The sequence below is a fragment of the Struthio camelus genome, chromosome 13 (assembly GCF_040807025.1).
Source record: "Struthio camelus isolate bStrCam1 chromosome 13, bStrCam1.hap1, whole genome shotgun sequence".
Lineage (NCBI taxonomy): Eukaryota > Metazoa > Chordata > Aves > Struthioniformes > Struthionidae > Struthio > Struthio camelus.
In genome coordinates, this window is record NC_090954.1 from 22535060 (window position 1) to 22555135 (window position 20076).

The following is a 20076-nucleotide window of genomic DNA, read 5'->3' on the forward strand; positions in this document are numbered from 1 at the left end:
ATACACTTTTCTTCCTGCTCTATAATAATGTGCAGTTACTATAAACACCCTGGACCAATGTAATACCATCTACTGAAGTCAAAGAAAAGACACCAGAAGTTTTTCCTTAGCCTTGACCAATGGTAAAAATAAATATATCGTTCTGGGAAAGCTGGAGCAATTTTGTTATACCCAGATGCATATACGGCTACAACACACGGGCTCTACTCACCCAGGAATCTTGGACCCAAGTTCCTCCCGTTGAACAGACAGACCCACTTCAAAGGTAGATTTTTTTTAGTCCTAATATTTGAATTAAAAAGTTGTGGTTATGCACACTGGTGCCTGAAACACTGGCAGTGCTGGAAGAAACTGATTAGTGAACAATGGCCACGGTTAAAGTGACTGTACATTTGCAAGATTTACTGCTCTTTAGAAGTATCCGGCAACCTTCACCGATAAATTATTTCCTAATTCGCTCATTTGCTACTCATTTACCATTTGAGATCATTTCTTCAGCTTTCTGCTACATCTCTTCCTTTGTTCTGTAGCGTTGCCTAACGCTTGTCTATAAGGCTCTAAGGGGTCCTGCCTACAATTCTCTTTTTCATAATCATACAGCCCTGCTTTAATGTTTTGGCATCTCTTGCCCTGCTGACTCCTTCCACCCTCTGCTGTGGAAAGAGACGTCCCTGGAAGTCATGCAGTATTGATCACCGGAACATAAGTATTGTCGGCAATGTATTAATATCCAGCCACTCCTCTCATTCCTGTCACACTTCCTTTCCGGTCCAGACCAAACGAGTGTCTGACACGGGTTGATTGCACGATTAATGCACTGCTCGGGTGAAAAGCTCTGGGTCATAGCCAAAAATAAAACGCTTAGCAATATTAATATCCATGGTCAATTACGACGTAGCTGCTCCGGCCATGCAGAGTAACATAGCTATGCCATGGAGGCAGACGAGCGGAGACCTCAGCCTTGCCCAGTGCGTGAAGTGAGTGTTCTCCTCGAGAGACTTCCAGGCCTGTTCGTGCACCACAGAGCAACCACCGCTAAACATACGCACAGGCACACACACACACACACACACAAATTTTGCACTCAGCCTCCCGCATCCAGCTGCCTGGTGTCTTCGCTTCTCGCTCCCAGATGCCCAATGTCTCAAAGATGTCATAAAATTTAGCCTCTCGACTCTCACTGTTGTTCAGCCATTCGCAAGTGTCACCACTTATCATTTCAGGATCTGTAACCTTAAGGGTCTCACCACCTCCACTCCCTTTCCCTAATTATGTTATTTGCACGAAACAATTTGCCGTCTCTGAAGCGTTTCCTACTCCCTTCCCTCCAGTTTATCCACCCACCAAGCTATTTTGGCCCGAATCGCCAAGGAATCAAACTTTTTGTGACCTTGAGGACACGTCCCGGGACCTCCGCGGTCTCGCCCACCACTATGCAAGCCCTTCATCATCTTCCCCTCCCCGACGTGCTCACAGAGCGCTTCTTCCATGCCCTCTCGCCCAACAGGCTGTTGCATTGGTGCATTTACACCGCCTCAGAACCCTGAGCATCGCTTATGGCCTCTTTCTCCCGCCCTGTTTCATATTCTCAGCCAATCATCTCTGTTTTCAGTAGTAAGACGTCATTCCTCCAGCCGTGCATACTGTGCTTGAAACAATGGTAGCGGCCAGAAGAAGCTGGTAAGCGATCAAAAGCAAAAAAACAAAGAAGAATAGTAAAATCGGACTGTCTTGGGGTTCTTCGGGAGCAAATGGCTGCACCACAACAAACGCCACGCGTGTCTGAACACCATCCTTTACGTCGGCGATTATTTTAACGCCCCATTATCCTCAGACACTGCATCAAATGCCGTGGAGACGCGGACCGGCATCTCTGGAAGTCTGCAGATCACAGACACCTCTAGATTGCTACTGAGGTTAGGGAAAATGCGAAGAGCAGAACTTGCCCCGTGTCTCCGAGGGCTCCCCACCAGAACCGAGGGCTCCCGCTGATGCTGGACCAGAATACGGTGCTTCCGCGGCAGCGGAGTCTCTGCCGGGAGAAATGAGACCTCAGAAGGGGCAGAATCCGTCCGGGAGAGCAGATGGAGCGACAGCCCTCCAATTTCTCCTCCGAGGTGAACGGATAAGCACTCCGTGGCGGCATGGGCAGCTGTCCCCGGGCAGGCAGGCAGCCCCAGGGTTGATCTCCATCCGGAAAGGTTCATGAAAAAAGTTCGGACCGGATCTGCCTCCGGTCTGAAGAAGACCGGAGCCAGTGCAGGGGCTCCTCCTGGGACCGAAACCGAAATGCCGGCGCGGAGCTGGGATGTCGACGGAGGTACAAGGACCCCGCTATCGCCTTCCCCTTGTGGGTTCCCCCGGGCAGAGATGAACGCAAAGAAGGTGACAGCCCGAGCGCCCCGGACCGCCGGGTTCCTTCGCTCGGGACTCGGCGTGGCCATAGCACCCGCCGCTGTCCCCGGGACTGCGTCTACGCTCCCCCATGTAATGCCCAGCCTTGCCGCCCCGCGCTTCCCTCGGTGTTGGCTGCAGGGTCGGGGCTTATCCGCTGCTGTTATCGCAGCTCCGAGCCCGCCTTCCCCTTCCGCGGCGGCAGGCTGTGGCTGCTGGAGGAGTGCATATCGGTATCAGGATGCCCTTCAGCAAATCACGGAAGCTCGCAGCTGCGACGTGGGGACAGGGAGAACTGCGATTACTAAAAGGAGTCCAGGAGAATAAGTATCGTATGCAGAGGATTTCTAGATTTCAGCGACCCCCCACTAAAACCCTCATGACCCACATCAAGCAATAGAAACATCCGTACTGTGCCATTCGCTACACCGCAGGCAAAAACAGGCGTCTATTCTATCCAAGGTCTGCGACTAGTCTGTTTACCCCTGTCAGAGACCACTGAGCTTTGCGGGAGACGCCGGGGGACACCGGCGACAGCGGGTACCAGTGACAGCTACCGCGTGCGCAAAACCGCGGCTCCGTGCCGAGCAGCCGGTGCTGATGTCTCCCGCAGTGGCACTCAGCATTCCTCTGCAATACTCCCTGTCCTGAGGCTGCGAAACAGCCTCCCGCCCGCGAGTCAGTGCGGAGCGCTGCAGCCGCCGCTCTGCCGCTCGCTGCCGCCCCTTCCGCTCCCACCTTCCAGCTCGCGGAGCCGCCTACTGATGAACGGCTACAGCACGAACAGCTCCACCCGCAGCTCTAGCTCTAAGCCTCTACATTAGCTACCCCTGTCATACACGCTCCCAACCACTGTGATTGCACCGTGCCTCGTAACACCGTCATTAGTGAGAAATTATTTTCCAAAACCACACGCGGCGACGGTCGTAGCCTTTGAGATGAAGAAAGCCTGGTCTGGCCGAGACTGACAACCTTGTGCCAATCTCTATCTATTATCCAAGACACTGACTGTATCTTCCGGTACCTCCTATAAACGACCTCTTCCCAGAGTATGCTACGAAGTAAAAGTATTCTCGAGATTTCTTTCTGAAGTTAATGCTTCAGTATTTCTTCTAGAACCATGTATTTCCTATCACTGTAGGGCTATTGTAAATTCCTTCAGATCCTCAATTCATGAGAGCAGTCAGAGTGAAACTAAGGAAATATCTGGAATTACGGAGTCTTCCGACAACACAAATCCTCTCTTACTCCCAGATGATCAGCATTAAGAGACTCCATATCATCACTTTTAGTCTTAGCCTAGGGAAACAAGCCGATTTCCCACCACCTCCGTGGTGGCGAATTGCTTTATCTTCACTTCCGCACTCGCTAGGAGGATCTCTCGGACTGGAGAGACATGTTGGTTTTGCATCCTTTTCGAGATCGCCTTTTCCAGATTAGTTAAACCTTATAAACTTAAATCAGGGAGGGAAAAAAAAACTCTACTAAATTTTCCTTCAGGAAATCTCAATTTGTTTTTCCTGTCTTCTGTCAGATCCTTGTGAATTAAGGAAAACCAACTTAACACTTCTACAGCACTGTGATAACCTTTGCTGCTCACAGACAAATGAAGGCAATTCACACCTACTCAAGAAATGATCATCCTCTCTCCACATACGCTCCATAGCTACCTTTCCTGGTCAGATGTGGTCAACAAATATACAAAGAACTCGAACTTGAAGTCTTTTCTAAGTGATGGAAAAGAAATGCAGGAAGGAAAAATAAATTCATGGGGCGTGCTCACATTTCCTATGGATCCGAGGGAGAGGTCGGTCCCCCAAGAATTTATGCAAAACAGACATGAACATATCCACTTTTTTTTACCCGGATTTTGGTTTACCCAAAAGCAACATTCCTGTCAACTTGGAAGAATCGATCTGTAATTTCGATTTTTAAGCTATGTTCTTTGCTTAAATTAGGTGTATTGTTGTAAGAACCAACAAAACAAATGTTCTGAAGAGAAAAATACTATGTTGACAGGACTATGTTGACTATGTTGACCTTTCCGGAAAACTATGGTAGTTATCCAAACGCATGTCTTTTGCGACTTGAACGCGTGACTCGCAAATTGGTCGTATAAAAATACTGACTGTTCTAACTTTCCCGGTAGCCATACGAACCGCGTTTTTAATGGTGCAACGAGAATTACATCAGCTATACAAGATTTTTCCAGGGGCATTCCACCATTAACGACCTCCACCAACACTTCTTCCCCTCATTCCAACCCAAGATAGTTTTTTAATGTATTCGAGCTTCATGGGATTAGAGAGGCAAAGCACCCAGTGAGTTCTTGAACGAGTAAGACAAGAGTAAACAACGACGCATATGGACACTTTCTTCATTAAAAGCATCACAATAGCAGTTGGATTCGAAGATAATAAATACCTTATCTGCAATCAGTCTCAGAAGGTAACGAGCTTGCGAGCACCGCCCAACCAAGTACATTTGAAAAGACGCTAACACAGCAAAATAAAAAACTGGCTAACCTCACACGATCGGCAGTCAATACCATGTCCTCGATAAAAACCTTACAATGCTAAATATACATTTCATCAAATATACGATCGCAAACAAGACCTAGAAACAGAGATGCTTCCCGAAACGCATTGCACAAAAAGATCATATTTTGTGAATGATTCAATAATAAGGTAAAAATGTTAAAACACGAGAAACTGGCAAATATGGACAATTCAAAGACCAAACACAGACGTCGAACTTCGGACTACTCCGGCTAAAAGCAAAAGGAAAATCAGGGTCTGACTCTCTTTTTACAAATATTACCTTATATAAAAGGTATCTATCCAACCATCAAGCAAAAATGAAAACTGGCAGGAAATAAATTACCCAAACCAGAAAAAGATCCCAAAGAACACACTTACCACGGCAGAAGAAAACGGGGCAGCGACTACTCCTACCCAGAAAACCCATTCTCTGCCGCAGGCGGGAAGTTGGGGCTGAAAACCATGAGGTTTTAGAACGATGTAGATCGTTCCTTCTAGAAGGGCCTCCAAGGGAAGTCGCCAGTGAGCAACGCGAAGGATTCCCATGGAAGAGGGGTTTGAAACAGCTACGCAAGCCTTGTCAGACCTCTGAAATCGCTCCATTCCTGACAGTGCTCCTACAGGCGCTGCTGTGAAACGGGAAGCAGAAGGGCAAGCTGAAAGCTGATGACATTCTCCCAACGTCCAATGCCCCTCAGCACAGCAGGAAACAACTGCCCACACTCATGGCAAGCGGCCCCAGCTCGGGAAACCTCTCACACAGCAAACTCCACCTTGCCCTCGATTCCTGACGTGTCTCCTGAGTCAGGCTGGCGACAGGGAGACAGGCTGCTGTTGCTGGTGGCGCAGAATGGTGCCCCGGCTCGTACCCACATGCTCACCATCACGCCCCACGACATTACCACAACACGTTTATCCGCACTCGCAGAAAACAAGCAAGGCCTACCACCGCGGGACACGTGCAAGGGGCACAGTCAGGAACCGTGAGTGACGAGCTTCCACCACCGTTCCCGGGGCCTGAGTGCATCTCCTCCACCAGCACACCCTGGCTAAGGCAGCGACATGCTTCCCCGTGTCTTACAGCGACCGCGCGATTTCCTCTTCTGCCTGTGCCCTTTAAGCTGCTGAGAATGCTAACAACGTACGTGGATCGAGGCTTTCCTCACGACAAGCTTCACCTCCCAAGACGCAGGTCACGCTCTCGCTCCTTCCGTAGGCCCAGGAGTGGCTTCTCGCGCCCGCACAGTCGAAGTAAGGCAGCATGTAGCAGCACGAAACTGCTTTTTCTCTGCCTTGTGCCCAGACAGAGGCATTCGAAAACAGCACACGCCGACACACTGTGCAAGCCTCCTGCAACACTGAACCACAGCTGAATACGACCGCCACCTCCAGGAGACCTACACTTCCGAACGCAGCTCAGCACCAGTATTGTTACACAGCAACACGGAACCGCCGAGGGCGAAACGGACACTTGTTTTGTGCAGTCGCACAAACGGCGCGCAGGGAAACGCACGCAAGGACTCAGATCTTCCGGAGAGCAACCAAGGATGCAGAGTGAACGGCAACGATGTCTGGTGGACAAAGAGACTACGCAGGCAACGACGGAGCTCCTCTCCGCTTCTCGCGGGCGCGGACGAGGAAGTGGGGAACATAAATGCAGAAGCAATAGCGAGCAAAGGCAAAGAGGAAAGCAAACCCGGGCGAGAGCAGTCGCCCGCCTCCTTCCCTCTGCCGGGAACTCTCGGATCGGCCGCTGCGACCATCAAAGGCGGAGCCATCAGCGCTAATGACAGGGCACCCGCTCCCTGCCATTGTCCATTCACACCTCATGAAGGGTAAGCTCCTTAGGCACTAACTGCATTCAGCGTATAGAGGTGATGTCGGTTAATGAGGGCAATTTCTTTCTTTTCTTTTCCACCGTGCCTTGCCTTGCCTTGCTCTGCGTTCCCTCCCCTCCCCTCCCCTCCCCTTCCCTCCCCTCCCTTCCTCTTCCCTTCCCTTCCCTTCCCTTCCCTTCCCTTCTCTTCCTCGCTTTAGACAAAACTTCCCGTCCCATTCCGAGCCCTTCACCAGTCCTCTTCTCTTTTCCTCCTCTTTTGTTCCCTCCTTTTCCAAAGTGCTTTCCGCATGTCCACTCCACTCTCGCAGGACCTACGGGCAGCACTTTAGGCAAGAGCTCTCACGCCTCTTCCTCCTCGAGTGCCATCGAGCCTTAGGAAAGACCGAGGCTTCCACTACCCATAGGTCGGCATGGGAAGCTCATGCTTCACCGACAGCAACAGGCGCAGACTGTTCCCTTTTGCAGCGCTCCGTTACGCACGCTGATGTAGCTCAGCGGTTTCAGGCACTCTCCCTGGCTACCAGAGAACGTATGATAGAGCAAGGAAACCGTATTACAAACAACACCTCGGCTACGCCATAACACAGTCGAAGCCTGCCGATGTACAAGACCAGCCTAAGTATGCCGTCAGTGTGGACAGACTCCCAAGAGACCGGACAACTCCAGGGACTCTCTGTTTTGGAAGCCCCACTCAACGTAGCCCAGCAAGCGAATGCTCAGAGAAGGGTCAACCACAAGCGCCGCTCACCACCCGCGCCGCTCTTTTTCAGTCCGTGAGACGACAGCCCGACTCGGGAAGAGCAAACCACAGCTCCCAGGCAGCACGTTTGGCCTGGTGCTTAGGCGCACCCTCCTCCTCAGGGCTCTCTGGAAATCATGTCTGAGAAGGGTAAGGCTCCAGCAGCACAACCCCAACAGCTGCAGAACCGCCTGCAAGCTCCCACTGCCACACGTGACGAGAAGACCCTCCCGCAACTCCGCTCCCAGAAACGGAAGGCGACACGCTCCCGAGAAAGCGTTCCGGGGAGATCGCTAGGGAAGACCTTCACACAAGGGATCCTGCCCAACCCCCAGGCTCCAGAAGTCAGACTACGTCTCGAAGCGCACGCAGCACCTCGGACGTCTGAGAGCAGCGGCCAGCGAAGGCGGGCACCAAGGAGAGCGCTGTCAACAGCCAGAGAGCAAAGACCTGACGAGTACCGGCCACCCGCAGGCGCCGAGGCCCGAGGCCCGAGGCCCGAGGCCGGCTCCGAGAGGCGCTGCCGAAAGGCACAGGCAAGAAGGGAGAAAGAGGTGTCGGGAGACCCGGAGGGGAGAAGGGGTAGAAAAGGAAGTGCCACTGACCGTGTCCAGGAGGGCGGGCGGATCCGGCGGCGTCTCCTTCGGCGCGGGGCCGGCGGGCGGCGGCAAGTTGGGGCTGAAAACCATGAGGTCGCTCTTGCCCGCGCCGTCCGCCACGCACAGGCTCCGGCTCTGGCGCTGCGAGTACGACCAGCTGCCCACTTCGCTGGCGCACACCAGCGTCGCCGGCCCGGGCCCCGACAGCACGGCCGCCCGCGGCGCCCACCGCGACGCCCCGTACAGCACCACCGCCAGCAGGAACAGGCTCGACACCGCGCAGATGGCCACCACCAGCCACACGTTCGTCGTCGCCGCCACCGCCACCGCCGCTTCCGCGCCGCCCTCGCCGCCCGCCGCCCGCCGCGGCCCCGGCACCGACGAGCCCGCGCCCACCGCCCCCGCCCCCGCCCCCGCCGCGCCCTCGCCCAGCGACACGCTCAGCGTGGCCGTGGTCGAGCGCGCCGGCTCGCCGTGGTCGCGCACCACGATGACCAGCGTCTGCCGCGCGCCGTCCGCCTCCTCCAGCGCCCGCGCCGTGCTCACCTCGCCGCTGTACAGCCCCACGCGGAACGGGCCCTTGCCCCGCGGCTCGCGCAGCTCGTAGCGCAGCCACGCGTTGTAGCCCGAGTCCGCGTCCACCGCACGGATCTTCGCCACCACCTGCCCCGCCGGCGCCCCCCACGCCGCCCACGCCCACAGCGACGCCGGCGACGCCGGCCCCGGCCGCGACCCCGCCGCGCCGCCAGCCCACGGCCCCGCGCCGCCGCCCGCAGGCGGCAGCAGCGCCGGCGCGTTGTCGTTCTCGTCCACCACGAAGAGCTGCACCGTGGCGTTGCCGCACAGCGCCGGCTCCCCCGCGTCCACCGCCCGCACCTCGAACTGCAGCACCTGCACCTCCTCGTAGTCGAAGGGCTGCAGCGCCCACAGCCGCCCGCTCTCCGCCTCCACCGACACGTACCGCGACGCCGAGCGCCACGACGCGCCCCCCGCGCCCTCCGCCACCGAGTACCTCACGCGCCCGTTGCCCGCCTCGTCCGGGTCCCGCGCCCACAGCCGCGCCAGCTCCGCGCCCGCCGCGTTGTTCTCCCGCGCCAGCACCGTGTACACGGCCTGCGCGAACGCCGGCGCGTTGTCGTTCACGTCCGACACCGGCACCCGCAGCCCGCGGCTGCCGCGCAGCGCCGGCGCCCCGCCGTCCTCCGCCCGCACCTCCACCTCGTACTCCGCCACCCGCTCCCGGTCCAGCGCCTCCCGCAGCACCAGCGAGTACGAGCCCTCGAACGTCGCCACCAGCCCGAACGGCGCCGCCGGCCACACCGCGCACCGCACCCGCCCGTTCGCCCCCGAGTCCCGGTCCGACACGCTCAGCAGCGCCACCACCGTCCCCACCGCCGCGTCCTCCGGCACCGGCACCGACAGCGACGTCACCCACACCTCCGGCGCGTTGTCGTTCACGTCCACCACCTCCAACAACACGCTGCAGTGCCCCGATAACGGAGGCGTACCCCTGTCTTTCGCTTCCACTTGTATCTCGTATAGGCGAACGTCTTCATAGTCCAGGGGGGCTGTTAGCCTGATCTCCCCCGTGCTCGGATTCACGGTAAATACGTCTTTGACAGTAGAAGGAACCAAACTGATGATGTCGTAGCAAACCTCCTCATTGGGTCCCTCGTCCCGATCCGTGGCGCTCACGCGCACCACCAGCGTCCCCTCTGCAGCGCTCTCCGACAGCTGCACTTTATACACCGACTGGTTGAACTCGGGCGCGTTGTCGTTCACATCCAGCACCGAGATCACCAGCTCCATCGTCCCCGACAGTGACGGTCTGCCCCCGTCTCTTGCCGTCACCAGCAAGTGGTGCACAGCCATCGACTCCCGGTCCAGCGCTTTCGACAGCACCAGGAATAACGATTTCCTGTTTTCATTCGCGGATTTAACGTCGAGAGCGAAATGCTCGCTGGGGCTGAGGGTGTAGGAGAGCTGCGCGTTGGCGCCGACATCGGCATCCGACGCGCCCTCCAGCGGAAAGCGGGAGCCCGGCAGCGTTGTTAATTCCGCGACGCTGAGTTTTCTGCGGGCGGCGGGGAAGAGCGGGGCGTTGTCGTTGATGTCGGTGACCTCCAGCTCCACGTGAAAGACGCGCAGCGGCCGCTCCACCAGCACCTCCAGGCGCAGGGCGCACGGCGCGCTCTTCCCGCACAGCTCCTCCCGGTCCAGCCGCGAGCTCACCACCAGCGCCCCGCTCGCCCCGCTCACCTCCACGCTCGCCCGCCGGCCCTTCGCCACCAGCCGCAGCCGGCGCGCCTCCAGCTCGCCCGCCTCCAGGCCCAGGTCCTGCGCCAGCCGACCCACCACCGTGCCGCCCTTCGCCTCCTCCGGCACCGAGTAGCGCACCGGACCGCCGCCCAGCGCCCAGGCCGCCTGCAGCACCAGCAGCCGCAGCACCGCCCGCACCCACACGCCCATGGCCAGCGCCGGCACCCGCACGCGCCCCGCACGCCTCCCCGACACCGCCGCCGCCGCCGCCGCCGCCCGCGCCCCGCCGCTCCCCCCGCGCTCACAGCCGGGCTTTCCGCCGCACCGGGGCGGAGCCGCCGCCGCCGCCGCCGCCGTTCCTGAGCCTGCAGCGACACCGTGTGCCCGCCGCCTCGCACACGCCGCCCACTCCGCTCCGGCCAAGCCGCCTTTCGCCCGCGGTAGGGCCAGCACCCGCCGCGCCTCACCCCGACGCCCACGGCCTCGCCTGCTGCCCCGCTGCCAGCTCCCTGTCGCAGCGTCGCCCGCATGGCCTCAGCTCAGATGCGGCGGCTTTCCCTGCCCGACGCTTCACACGGCTTCCCAGGCACCAAAATACCACCACCCCGCCATGACCTCTTCGCGGGCTAAGCCACCCTCCCGCGGAACAAGGCTTTTTTCACCCCCAGCTTCACCTCCCGTGACGCAGTCCAGCCGGCTGCTACTTCCGTAGACAGAGCCGCGCCTTGTTACACCCACACCGTCGATCCATGGCTAGCAGCATATAATTAATGTTGTATCGCCTGGAGCCCAGGCAGAAGCTTATGACATGGGCAACCACAAGCTCCCCACTTTTGGCACCATAGCTAAGCATTCGTATATGGATCTGCTGGAACCGGAAGAACGTTCTGCTCTTGAACAATACGACACACTGTGCAGGGAACGGATGAGCTGCCCCCGCTTCCTTTGGTGAGGAGGGGGCATAAGCCGAAAACCAGAAGGGCTAAAGGAGGAAAAGAGAGCACGCGAGAAATCGCACCCTTCGGTCTCGCCTTCCCGCCTCGGGGATCTCTCGGGTCGCCTCCACCTCGGCGGCTGGGACCAGCAGGGACAGCGCCATCAGCTCTCTGGGGCCGTACCCCCACACCTAAGGAAGGCTAAGCTCGCATTCAGCAGAGAGAAAGAACATGTTTGTTGGTGGTGGTGACTTCTTTTCATTTTTCCTTCCCTTGTCCTGCCTCTCCCTCTCTTTCCTACTCCACCCCCTCGAACATCTTCCAATCGCTTCCCACCCCGTCCCTTCTCTGCTTCTATTTCGCTTCTCATTTCTTTCTTCCTTTCCCCAAAGCATTCTCTAAATGTTCACGCCACTCTGGACATTGAGGACGGGCACGATTTTAGGCAAAACCTCCCCTGTCTCTTCCTTCCTCTTTTCCACCATGCTTTTCACAAAGTCCCAGAGCACTCCCGAGTACGGCCCCTACTCGGCCGCAACAGCAGAACGTTCCACCCTTTCCAGTACAAGGCCAGCCTGAGACACGGCCAGTGTGCTCAGCCTCCAAAGAGACCTAACAACGCCAGACACTCCTCACTTCAGGAAGGCAGCATGGACCTAGCTCCTCCTCATCTTTCCCGCCAGGCATGCACTCACAGAACAACACAGCCACCACTTCGCTACCCGCCGGATTTACTCCCCACACACTGCCTCACGCTCATCAACATCATCCACCTGTCACAAGAACAAACAGAAGCCATGAAGGTGGCCCGACCGCGTTTTCACTGAGGACATCCCCAATCACTCCCAACACAGCCACAGAGGCAAACACAGGAGAGACCTTCCCACACTCACACACACGTGCTTGCTCTCACGCTGTGCCAGGAAGCAACGTGCAAAGCCAGCGAGCGATCCCTCGGAAGTCCTGCCGCCTGGGCCAAGCCTGCACGCAACGTTAGATCCACCCAAATTACTGTCTCGTGACTACACGGCAACACAGAGACATCTGCCTGTCACACGCACCCTCTTCTGGTGGAGTCTGAGGCACCGGGAAGTTCGGCCAGTGGCTGCTTCTGCAGAAAAACAATGTAGATCGCTCCTTCTAGAAGGGCCTCCAAGGGAAGTCGCCAGTGAGCAACGCGAAGGATTCCCATGGAAGAGGGGTTTGAAACAGCTACGCAAGCCTTGTCAGACCTCTGAAATCGCTCCATTCCTGACAGTGCTCCTACAGGCGCTGCTGTGAAACGGGAAGCAGAAGGGCAAGCTGAAAGCTGATGACATTCTCCCAACGTCCAATGCCCCTCAGCACAGCAGGAAACAATCGCCCACACTCATGGCAAGCGGCCCCAGCTCGGGAAACCTCTCACACAGCAAACTCCACCTTGCCCACAATTCCTGACGTGTCTCCTGAGTCAGGCTGGCGACAGGGAGACAGGCTGCTGTTGCTGGTGGCGCAGAATGGTGCCCCGGCTCGTACCCACATGCTCACCATCACGCCCCACGACATTACCACAACACGTTTATCCGCACTCGCAGAAAACAAGCAAGGCCTACCACCGCGGGACACGTGCAAGGGGCACAGTCAGGAACCGTGAGTGACGAGCTTCCACCACCGTTCCCGGGGCCTGAGTGCACCTCCTCCACCAGCACACCCTGGCTAAGGCAGCGACATGCTTCCCCGTGTCTTACAGCGACCGCGCGATTTCCTCTTCTGCCTGTGCCCTTTAAGCTGCTGAGAATGCTAACAACGTACGTGGATCGAGGCTTTCCTCACGACAAGCTTCACCTCCCAAGACGCAGGTCACGCTCTCGCTCCTTCCGTAGGCCCAGGAGTGGCTTCTCGCGCCCGCACAGTCGAAGTAAGGCAGCATGTAGCAGCACGAAACTGCTTTTTCTCTGCCTTGTGCCCAGACAGAGGCATTCGAAAACAGCACACGCCGACACACTGTGCAAGCCTCCTGCAACACTGAACCACAGCTGAACACGACCGCCACCTCCAGGAGACCTACACTTCCGAACGCAGCTCAGCACCAGTATTGTTACACAGCAACACGGAACCGCCGAGGGCGAAACGGACACTTGTTTTGTGCAGTCGCACAAACGGCGCGCAGGGAAACGCACGCAAGGACTCAGATCTTCCGGAGAGCAACCAAGGATGCAGAGTGAACGGCAACGATGTCTGGTGGACAAAGAGACTACGCAGGCAACGACGGAGCTCCTCTCCGCTTCTCGCGGGCGCGGACGAGGAAGTGGGGAACACAAATGCAGAAGCAATAGCGAGCAAAGGCAAAGAGGAAAGCAAACCCGGGCGAGAGCAGTCGCCCGCCTCCTTCCCTCTGCCGGGAACTCTCGGATCGGCCGCTGCGACCATCAAAGGCGGAGCCATCAGCGCTAATGACAGGGCACCCGCTCCCTGCCATTGTCCATTCACACCTCATGAAGGGTAAGCTCCTTAGGCACTAACTGCATTCAGCGTATAGAGGTGATGTCGGTTAATGAGGGCAATTTCTTTCTTTTCTTTTCCACCGTGCCTTGCCTTGCCTTGCTTTACGTTCCCTCCCCTCCCCTCCCCTCCCCTCCCCTTCCTTCCCCTTCCTTTCCCTCCCCTCCCCTCCCCTCCCCTCCCCTTCCCTTCCCTTCCCTTCCCTTCCCTTCCCTTCCCTTCCCTTCCCTTCCCTTCCCTTCCCTTCCCTTCCCTTCCCTTCCCTTCCCTTCCCTTCCCTTCCCTTCCCTTCCCTTCCCCTCTTTAGACAAAACTTCCCGTCCCATTCCGAGCCCTTCACCAGTCCTCTTCTCTTTTCCTCCTCTTTTGTTCCCTCCTTTTCCAAAGTGCTTTCCACATGTCCACTCCACTCTCGCAGGACCTACGGGCAGCACTTTAGGCAAGAGCTCTCACGCCTCTTCCTCCTCGAGTGCCATCGAGCCTTAGGAAAGACCGAGGCTTCCACTACCCATAGGTCGGCATGGGAAGCTCATGCTTCACCGACAGCAACAGGCGCAGACTGTTCCCTTTTGCAGCGCTCCGTTACGCACGCTGATGTAGCTCAGCGGTTTCAGGCACTCTCCCTGGCTACCAGAGAACGTATGATAGAGCAAGGAAACCGTATTACAAACAACACCTCGGCTACGCCATAACACAGTCGAAGCCTGCCGATGTACAAGACCAGCCTAAGTATGCCGTCAGTGTGGACAGACTCCCAAGAGACGGGACAACTCCAGGGACTCTCTGTTTTGGAAGCCCCACTCAACGTAGCCCAGCAAGCGAATGCTCAGAGAAGGGTCAACCACAAGCGCCGCTCACCACCCGCGCCGCTCTTTTTCAGTCCGTGAGACGACAGCCCGACTCGGGAAGAGCAAACCACAGCTCCCAGGCAGCACGTTTGGCCTGGTGCTTAGGCGCACCCTCCTCCTCAGGGCTCTCTGGAAATCATGTCTGAGAAGGGTAAGGCTCCAGCAGCACAACCCCAACAGCTGCAGAACCGCCTGCAAGCTCCCACTGCCACACGTGACGAGAAGACCCTCCCGCAACTCCGCTCCCAGAAACGGAAGGCGACACGCTCCCGAGAAAGCGTTCCGGGGAGATCGCTAGGGAAGACCTTCACACAAGGGATCCTGCCCAACCCCCAGGCTCCAGAAGTCAGACTACGTCTCGAAGCGCACGCAGCACCTCGGACGTCTGAGAGCAGCGGCCAGCGAAGGCGGGCACCAAGGAGAGCGCTGTCAACAGCCAGAGAGCAAAGACCTGACGAGTACCGGCCACCCGCAGGTGCCGAGGCCCGAGGCCCGAGGCCCGAGGCCGGCTGCGAGAGGCGCTGCCGAAAGGCACAGGCAAGAAGGGAGAAAGAGGTGTCGGGAGACCCGGAGGGGAGAAGGGGTAGAAAAGGAAGTGCCACTGACCGTGTCCAGGAGGGCGGGCGGATCCGGCGGCGTCTCCTTCGGCGCGGGGCCGGCGGGCGGCGGCAAGTTGGGGCTGAAAACCATGAGGTCGCTCTTGCCCGCGCCGTCCGCCACGCACAGGCTCCGGCTCTGGCGCTGCGAGTACGACCAGCTGCCCACTTCGCTGGCGCACACCAGCGTCGCCGGCCCGGGCCCCGACAGCACGGCCGCCCGCGGCGCCCACCGCGACGCCCCGTACAGCACCACCGCCAGCAGGAACAGGCTCGACACCGCGCAGATGGCCACCACCAGCCACACGTTCGTCGTCGCCGCCACCGCCACCGCCGCTTCCGCGCCGCCCTCGCCGCCCGCCGCCCGCCGCGGCCCCGGCACCGACGAGCCCGCGCCCACCGCCCCCGCCCCCGCCCCCGCCGCGCCCTCGCCCAGCGACACGCTCAGCGTGGCCGTGGTCGAGCGCGCCGGCTCGCCGTGGTCGCGCACCACGATGACCAGCGTCTGCCGCGCGCCGTCCGCCTCCTCCAGCGCCCGCGCCGTGCTCACCTCGCCGCTGTACAGCCCCACGCGGAACGGGCCCTTGCCCCGCGGCTCGCGCAGCTCGTAGCGCAGCCACGCGTTGTAGCCCGAGTCCGCGTCCACCGCACGGATCTTCGCCACCACCTGCCCCGCCGGCGCCCCCCACGCCGCCCACGCCCACAGCGACGCCGGCGACGCCGGCCCCGGCCGCGACCCCGCCGCGCCGCCAGCCCACGGCCCCGCGCCGCCGCCCGCAGGCGGCAGCAGCGCCGGCGCGTTGTCGTTCTCGTCCACCACGAAGAGCTGCACCGTGGCGTTGCCGCACAGCGCCGGCTCCCCCGCGTCCACCGCCCGCACCTCGAACTGCAGCACCTGCACCTCCTCGTAGTCGAAGGGCTGCAGCGCCCACAGCCGCCCGCTCTCCGCCTCCACCGACACGTACCGCGACGCCGAGCGCCACGACGCGCCCCCCGCGCCCTCCGCCACCGAGTACCTCACGCGCCCGTTGCCCGCCTCGTCCGGGTCCCGCGCCCACAGCCGCGCCAGCTCCGCGCCCGCCGCGTTGTTCTCCCGCGCCAGCACCGTGTACACGGCCTGCGCGAACGCCGGCGCGTTGTCGTTCACGTCCGACACCGGCACCCGCAGCCCGCGGCTGCCGCGCAGCGCCGGCGCCCCGCCGTCCTCCGCCCGCACCTCCACCTCGTACTCCGCCACCCGCTCCCGGTCCAGCGCCTCCCGCAGCACCAGCGAGTACGAGCCCTCGAACGTCGCCACCAGCCCGAACGGCGCCGCCGGCCACACCGCGCACCGCACCCGCCCGTTCGCCCCCGAGTCCCGGTCCGACACGCTCAGCAGCGCCACCACCGTCCCCACCGCCGCGTCCTCCGGCACCGGCACCGACAGCGACGTCACCCACACCTCCGGCGCGTTGTCGTTCACGTCCACCACCTCCAACAACACGCTGCAGTGCCCCGATAACGGAGGCGTACCCCTGTCTTTCGCTTCGATCTCCAGGTCATACGAGTCAACGTCCTCAAAGTCTACCTTCCCTACGGTAGTCAGTTCCCCTGATTTCGCGTCTATCCGAAACAAATCCTTCACTTTGGCAGAAGTGGTGTCGCTAAAGGCGTAAGATATTTCCTGATTAGTTCCTTCGTCCTTGTCTGTCGCCGTTAGCTGCAGAATCACCGTTGCCGGGGGCGAATTCTCGGGCAACTGCACTTTATACACCGACTGGTTGAACTCGGGCGCGTTGTCGTTCGCATCCAGCACCGAGATCACCAGCTCCATCGTCCCCGACAGCGACGGTCTGCCCCCGTCACTCGCCGTCACCAGCAAGCGGTGCACAGCCATCGACTCCCGGTCCAGCGCTTTCTTTAAAACGAGCGCTACGGATGTTTTCTTTTCGTCTTTGGTTTTCACTTCTAAGGTGAAATGCTCGCTCGGGCTGAGGGTGTAGGAGAGCTGCGCGTTGGCGCCGACATCGGCATCCGACGCGCCCTCCAGCGGAAAGCGGGAGCCCGGCAGCGCTGATTCCGCGACGCTGAGGTTTTTGCGGGCGGCGGGGAAGAGCGGGGCGTTGTCGTTGATGTCGGTGACCTCCAGCTCCACGTGAAAGACGCGCAGCGGCCGCTCCACCAGCACCTCCAGGCGCAGGGCGCACGGCGCGCTCTTCCCGCACAGCTCCTCCCGGTCCAGCCGCGAGCTCACCACCAGCGCCCCGCTCGCCCCGCTCACCTCCACGCTCGCCCGCCGGCCCTTCGCCACCAGCCGCAGCCGGCGCGCCTCCAGCTCGCCCGCCTCCAGGCCCAGGTCCTGCGCCAGCCGACCCACCACCGTGCCGCCCTTCGCCTCCTCCGGCACCGAGTAGCGCACCGGACCGCCGCCCAGCGCCCAGGCCGCCTGCAGCACCAGCAGCCGCAGCACCGCCCGCACCCACACGCCCATGGCCAGCGCCGGCACCCGCACGCGCCCCGCACGCCTCCCCGACACCGCCGCCGCCGCCGCCGCCGCCGCCGCCGCCGCCGCCCGCGCCCCGCCGCTCCCCCCGCGCTCACAGCCGGGCTTTCCGCCGCACCGGGGCGGAGCCGCCGCCGCCGCCGCCGCCGCCGCCGCCGCCGCCGTTCCTGAGCCTGCAGCGACACCGTGTGCCCGCCGCCTACTACAAACAACGCCTCGCTTACGCCGTAGCCAAGTCTAGACCTGTCGCTGCACAAGACCAGCCTAAGGCACGGCCAGTGTGCACAGACTCCCAAGAGAGCACACAGCTCCAGGGACTCGCTGTTTCGGAAGCCCCACGGAACACAGCCCAGCAAGCGACAGCTCAGAGAAGGGTGACGTAAAATAGGGGAGGCACAGCTCTGCAGCGCTCTTTCTCCCCGCCGCTCCCCGCGCCGCCGCCTGCGCCAGCCCTGCCCGCCGCACCCGGGCTCCGCCGTCTCCCGGCCGCTGACGGGCAGCCGTGGCAGCCGCTCGGGGAGGAGCTGCCTCCTTCCTCCCCGATCACGCCGCCTTCGCGGGCGACAGCGGCACCGTGTGTCCCACAGCGGCTCCTTCTCCTGCAAGCGCGCTCCTCTCCTCCCGCCGGCCTCCCGCGCCCCCGCTGCCGAGCCCCGCCGCGGGAAGGAAGGATGGCGCGGGGCCGGGCCCGCGCGGGCGACGAAGCTCCGCCGCCGCCGCCCTGCGGAACATTTCTCTCTGCCGAACACGACTCGGCACGCTCCAGGTCTTTTTCTAACTCGGCTCCTCCTCTCTTCCCTTCCCTTCCCTTCTCTTCCCTTCTCTTCTCTTCTCTTCCCTTCTCTTCTCTTCTCTTCTCTTCTCTTCTCTTCTCTTCTCTTCGCTTCGCTTCGCTTCGCTTCGCTTCGCTTCGCTTCGCTTCGCTTCGCTTCCCGTCGCTTCCCGTCGCTTCCCGTCGCTTCGCTTCGCTTCGCTTCTTTTCCCTCCTCTTCCCTCCCCTTTCCTCCCCTCCCCTCCCCTTCTCTATTCCCCTCTCCTCTCCCCCCACCCCCGCCCCGCTCTTCTCCATGTGCCTGGGGACTCAGAGCTACCGCACCAGGGATCACACCTGAGGAGGCCTTCAGCAGAAAAAAACTGCTCTACTTCGCCTCCCCTTGACTTTGTCTTCACTACACGTTGCTCAGGAGGGGTGAGAAGGCCTTGTATTTCTTTCATTCCTCCTGCAACAGCTCCTGGACCGGCTATCGCTGCACCGCCGCTTCCTTTATGGCAGAAGAACTTACCCTTGGGCCTCCATCCATGGCAAGACCGAGGCTTCCAGAAGAAGTATATGCACATGGAAATGATTCCTGGCGTGTCCCTCACTGTTGGCAACAGGCAGAATGTGTCCGTTTCTGCGTGACTGGGTTTACAGCGCTCATGCACCTGAGCCCTGCCCTGCAAGGAACTGCTGCAGGAACTCACTTTGCTGCAAGGAACTCACTTTGCAAAAACATCTCTCTCTGACCGAAACAGAATGGCCCAGCCTTTGAAATGCGGGCCTAACCTTACATACCAAAACAGAATGGCCCAGCCTTTGAATTGCGGGCCTAACCCTACATACCATTAGGGCACAGAGACTCCAGAGAGTCCAAACTCCTCCAGCGAGTCTTTACTTTGGGATGTCAAACTGAACACAGACAAGTATGCAAACGCTCCAAGAATGGTGAAGTAACAGAGCCGAACCACAGCTCTCTAGTAATCCTCATATACCTTACGCAAGAGCTTTCTCTTCCTCCCCAGTTTCCATTTGGAGATGCACAATTAGTGTCAAGTTCCTCATTATCTAATCGAACATGCATGGTCACATTGTACAACAGAGCAAGAGCCCTATCTCCAGCCGAAGCTGGTCACCACAGAATGCCTCGGATACGTTACAATGACCCACGTGTCACATAACCACACAAAAGCCATGCAGCTTACGCTACTGCACGGGCAAGGAACAGTTTGTCTGAGAACACCGCTCAGAGTCCCACCACCTGTACAGTCACAAACGCATTAAGGCCCCTCCACTACTCAGTGCAGAAGGCCACCTAATGCCACTTCACTGATACCAGGGAGCAACACGAAGGGGGCAGTTGCACAGAATAGCGCCATCCTGCTCCAAGCACGGAACCAGCAGCCGTATAACATGCGGTCAGTCTAAAACTATCCTATCGAGAATAAATGGAAATCATGTAGGTACCACAAATATGTCTGTCTCTCTGTCAGAGATGTCAACTTTACCTACAGCGCTACCCACTTTGCAATCTTACAAGTGGTCTTGGTTTGCTTCTTTAGGAGGGGGCAGGGGGCAGACAGAAAAAAAAAAAGCGTTCTTCACA

General features: G+C 59.4%; 2 protein-coding genes across 2 annotated transcripts; both read right to left on the reverse strand.

The window, feature by feature from the left end:
- Positions 1-8811: 8811 nt before the first annotated feature.
- Positions 8812-10627, reverse strand: LOC138069197 (protocadherin alpha-2-like; the record flags this gene model as incomplete). The annotated part of the gene is made up of 1 exon (XM_068960143.1): positions 8812-10627. A coding segment is annotated over exon 1 (1770 nt), but the record flags the coding sequence as incomplete, so codon positions are not given.
- Positions 10628-14101: 3474 nt separating this feature from the next.
- LOC138069150 (protocadherin alpha-3-like) lies at positions 14102-17747 on the reverse strand. The gene has a single exon (XM_068959887.1). The coding sequence runs from the start codon at positions 17699-17701 to the stop codon at positions 15065-15067; it is 2637 nt and encodes an 878-aa protein (XP_068815988.1). The 5' UTR covers positions 17702-17747; the 3' UTR covers positions 14102-15064.
- Positions 17748-20076: the final 2329 nt, after the last annotated feature.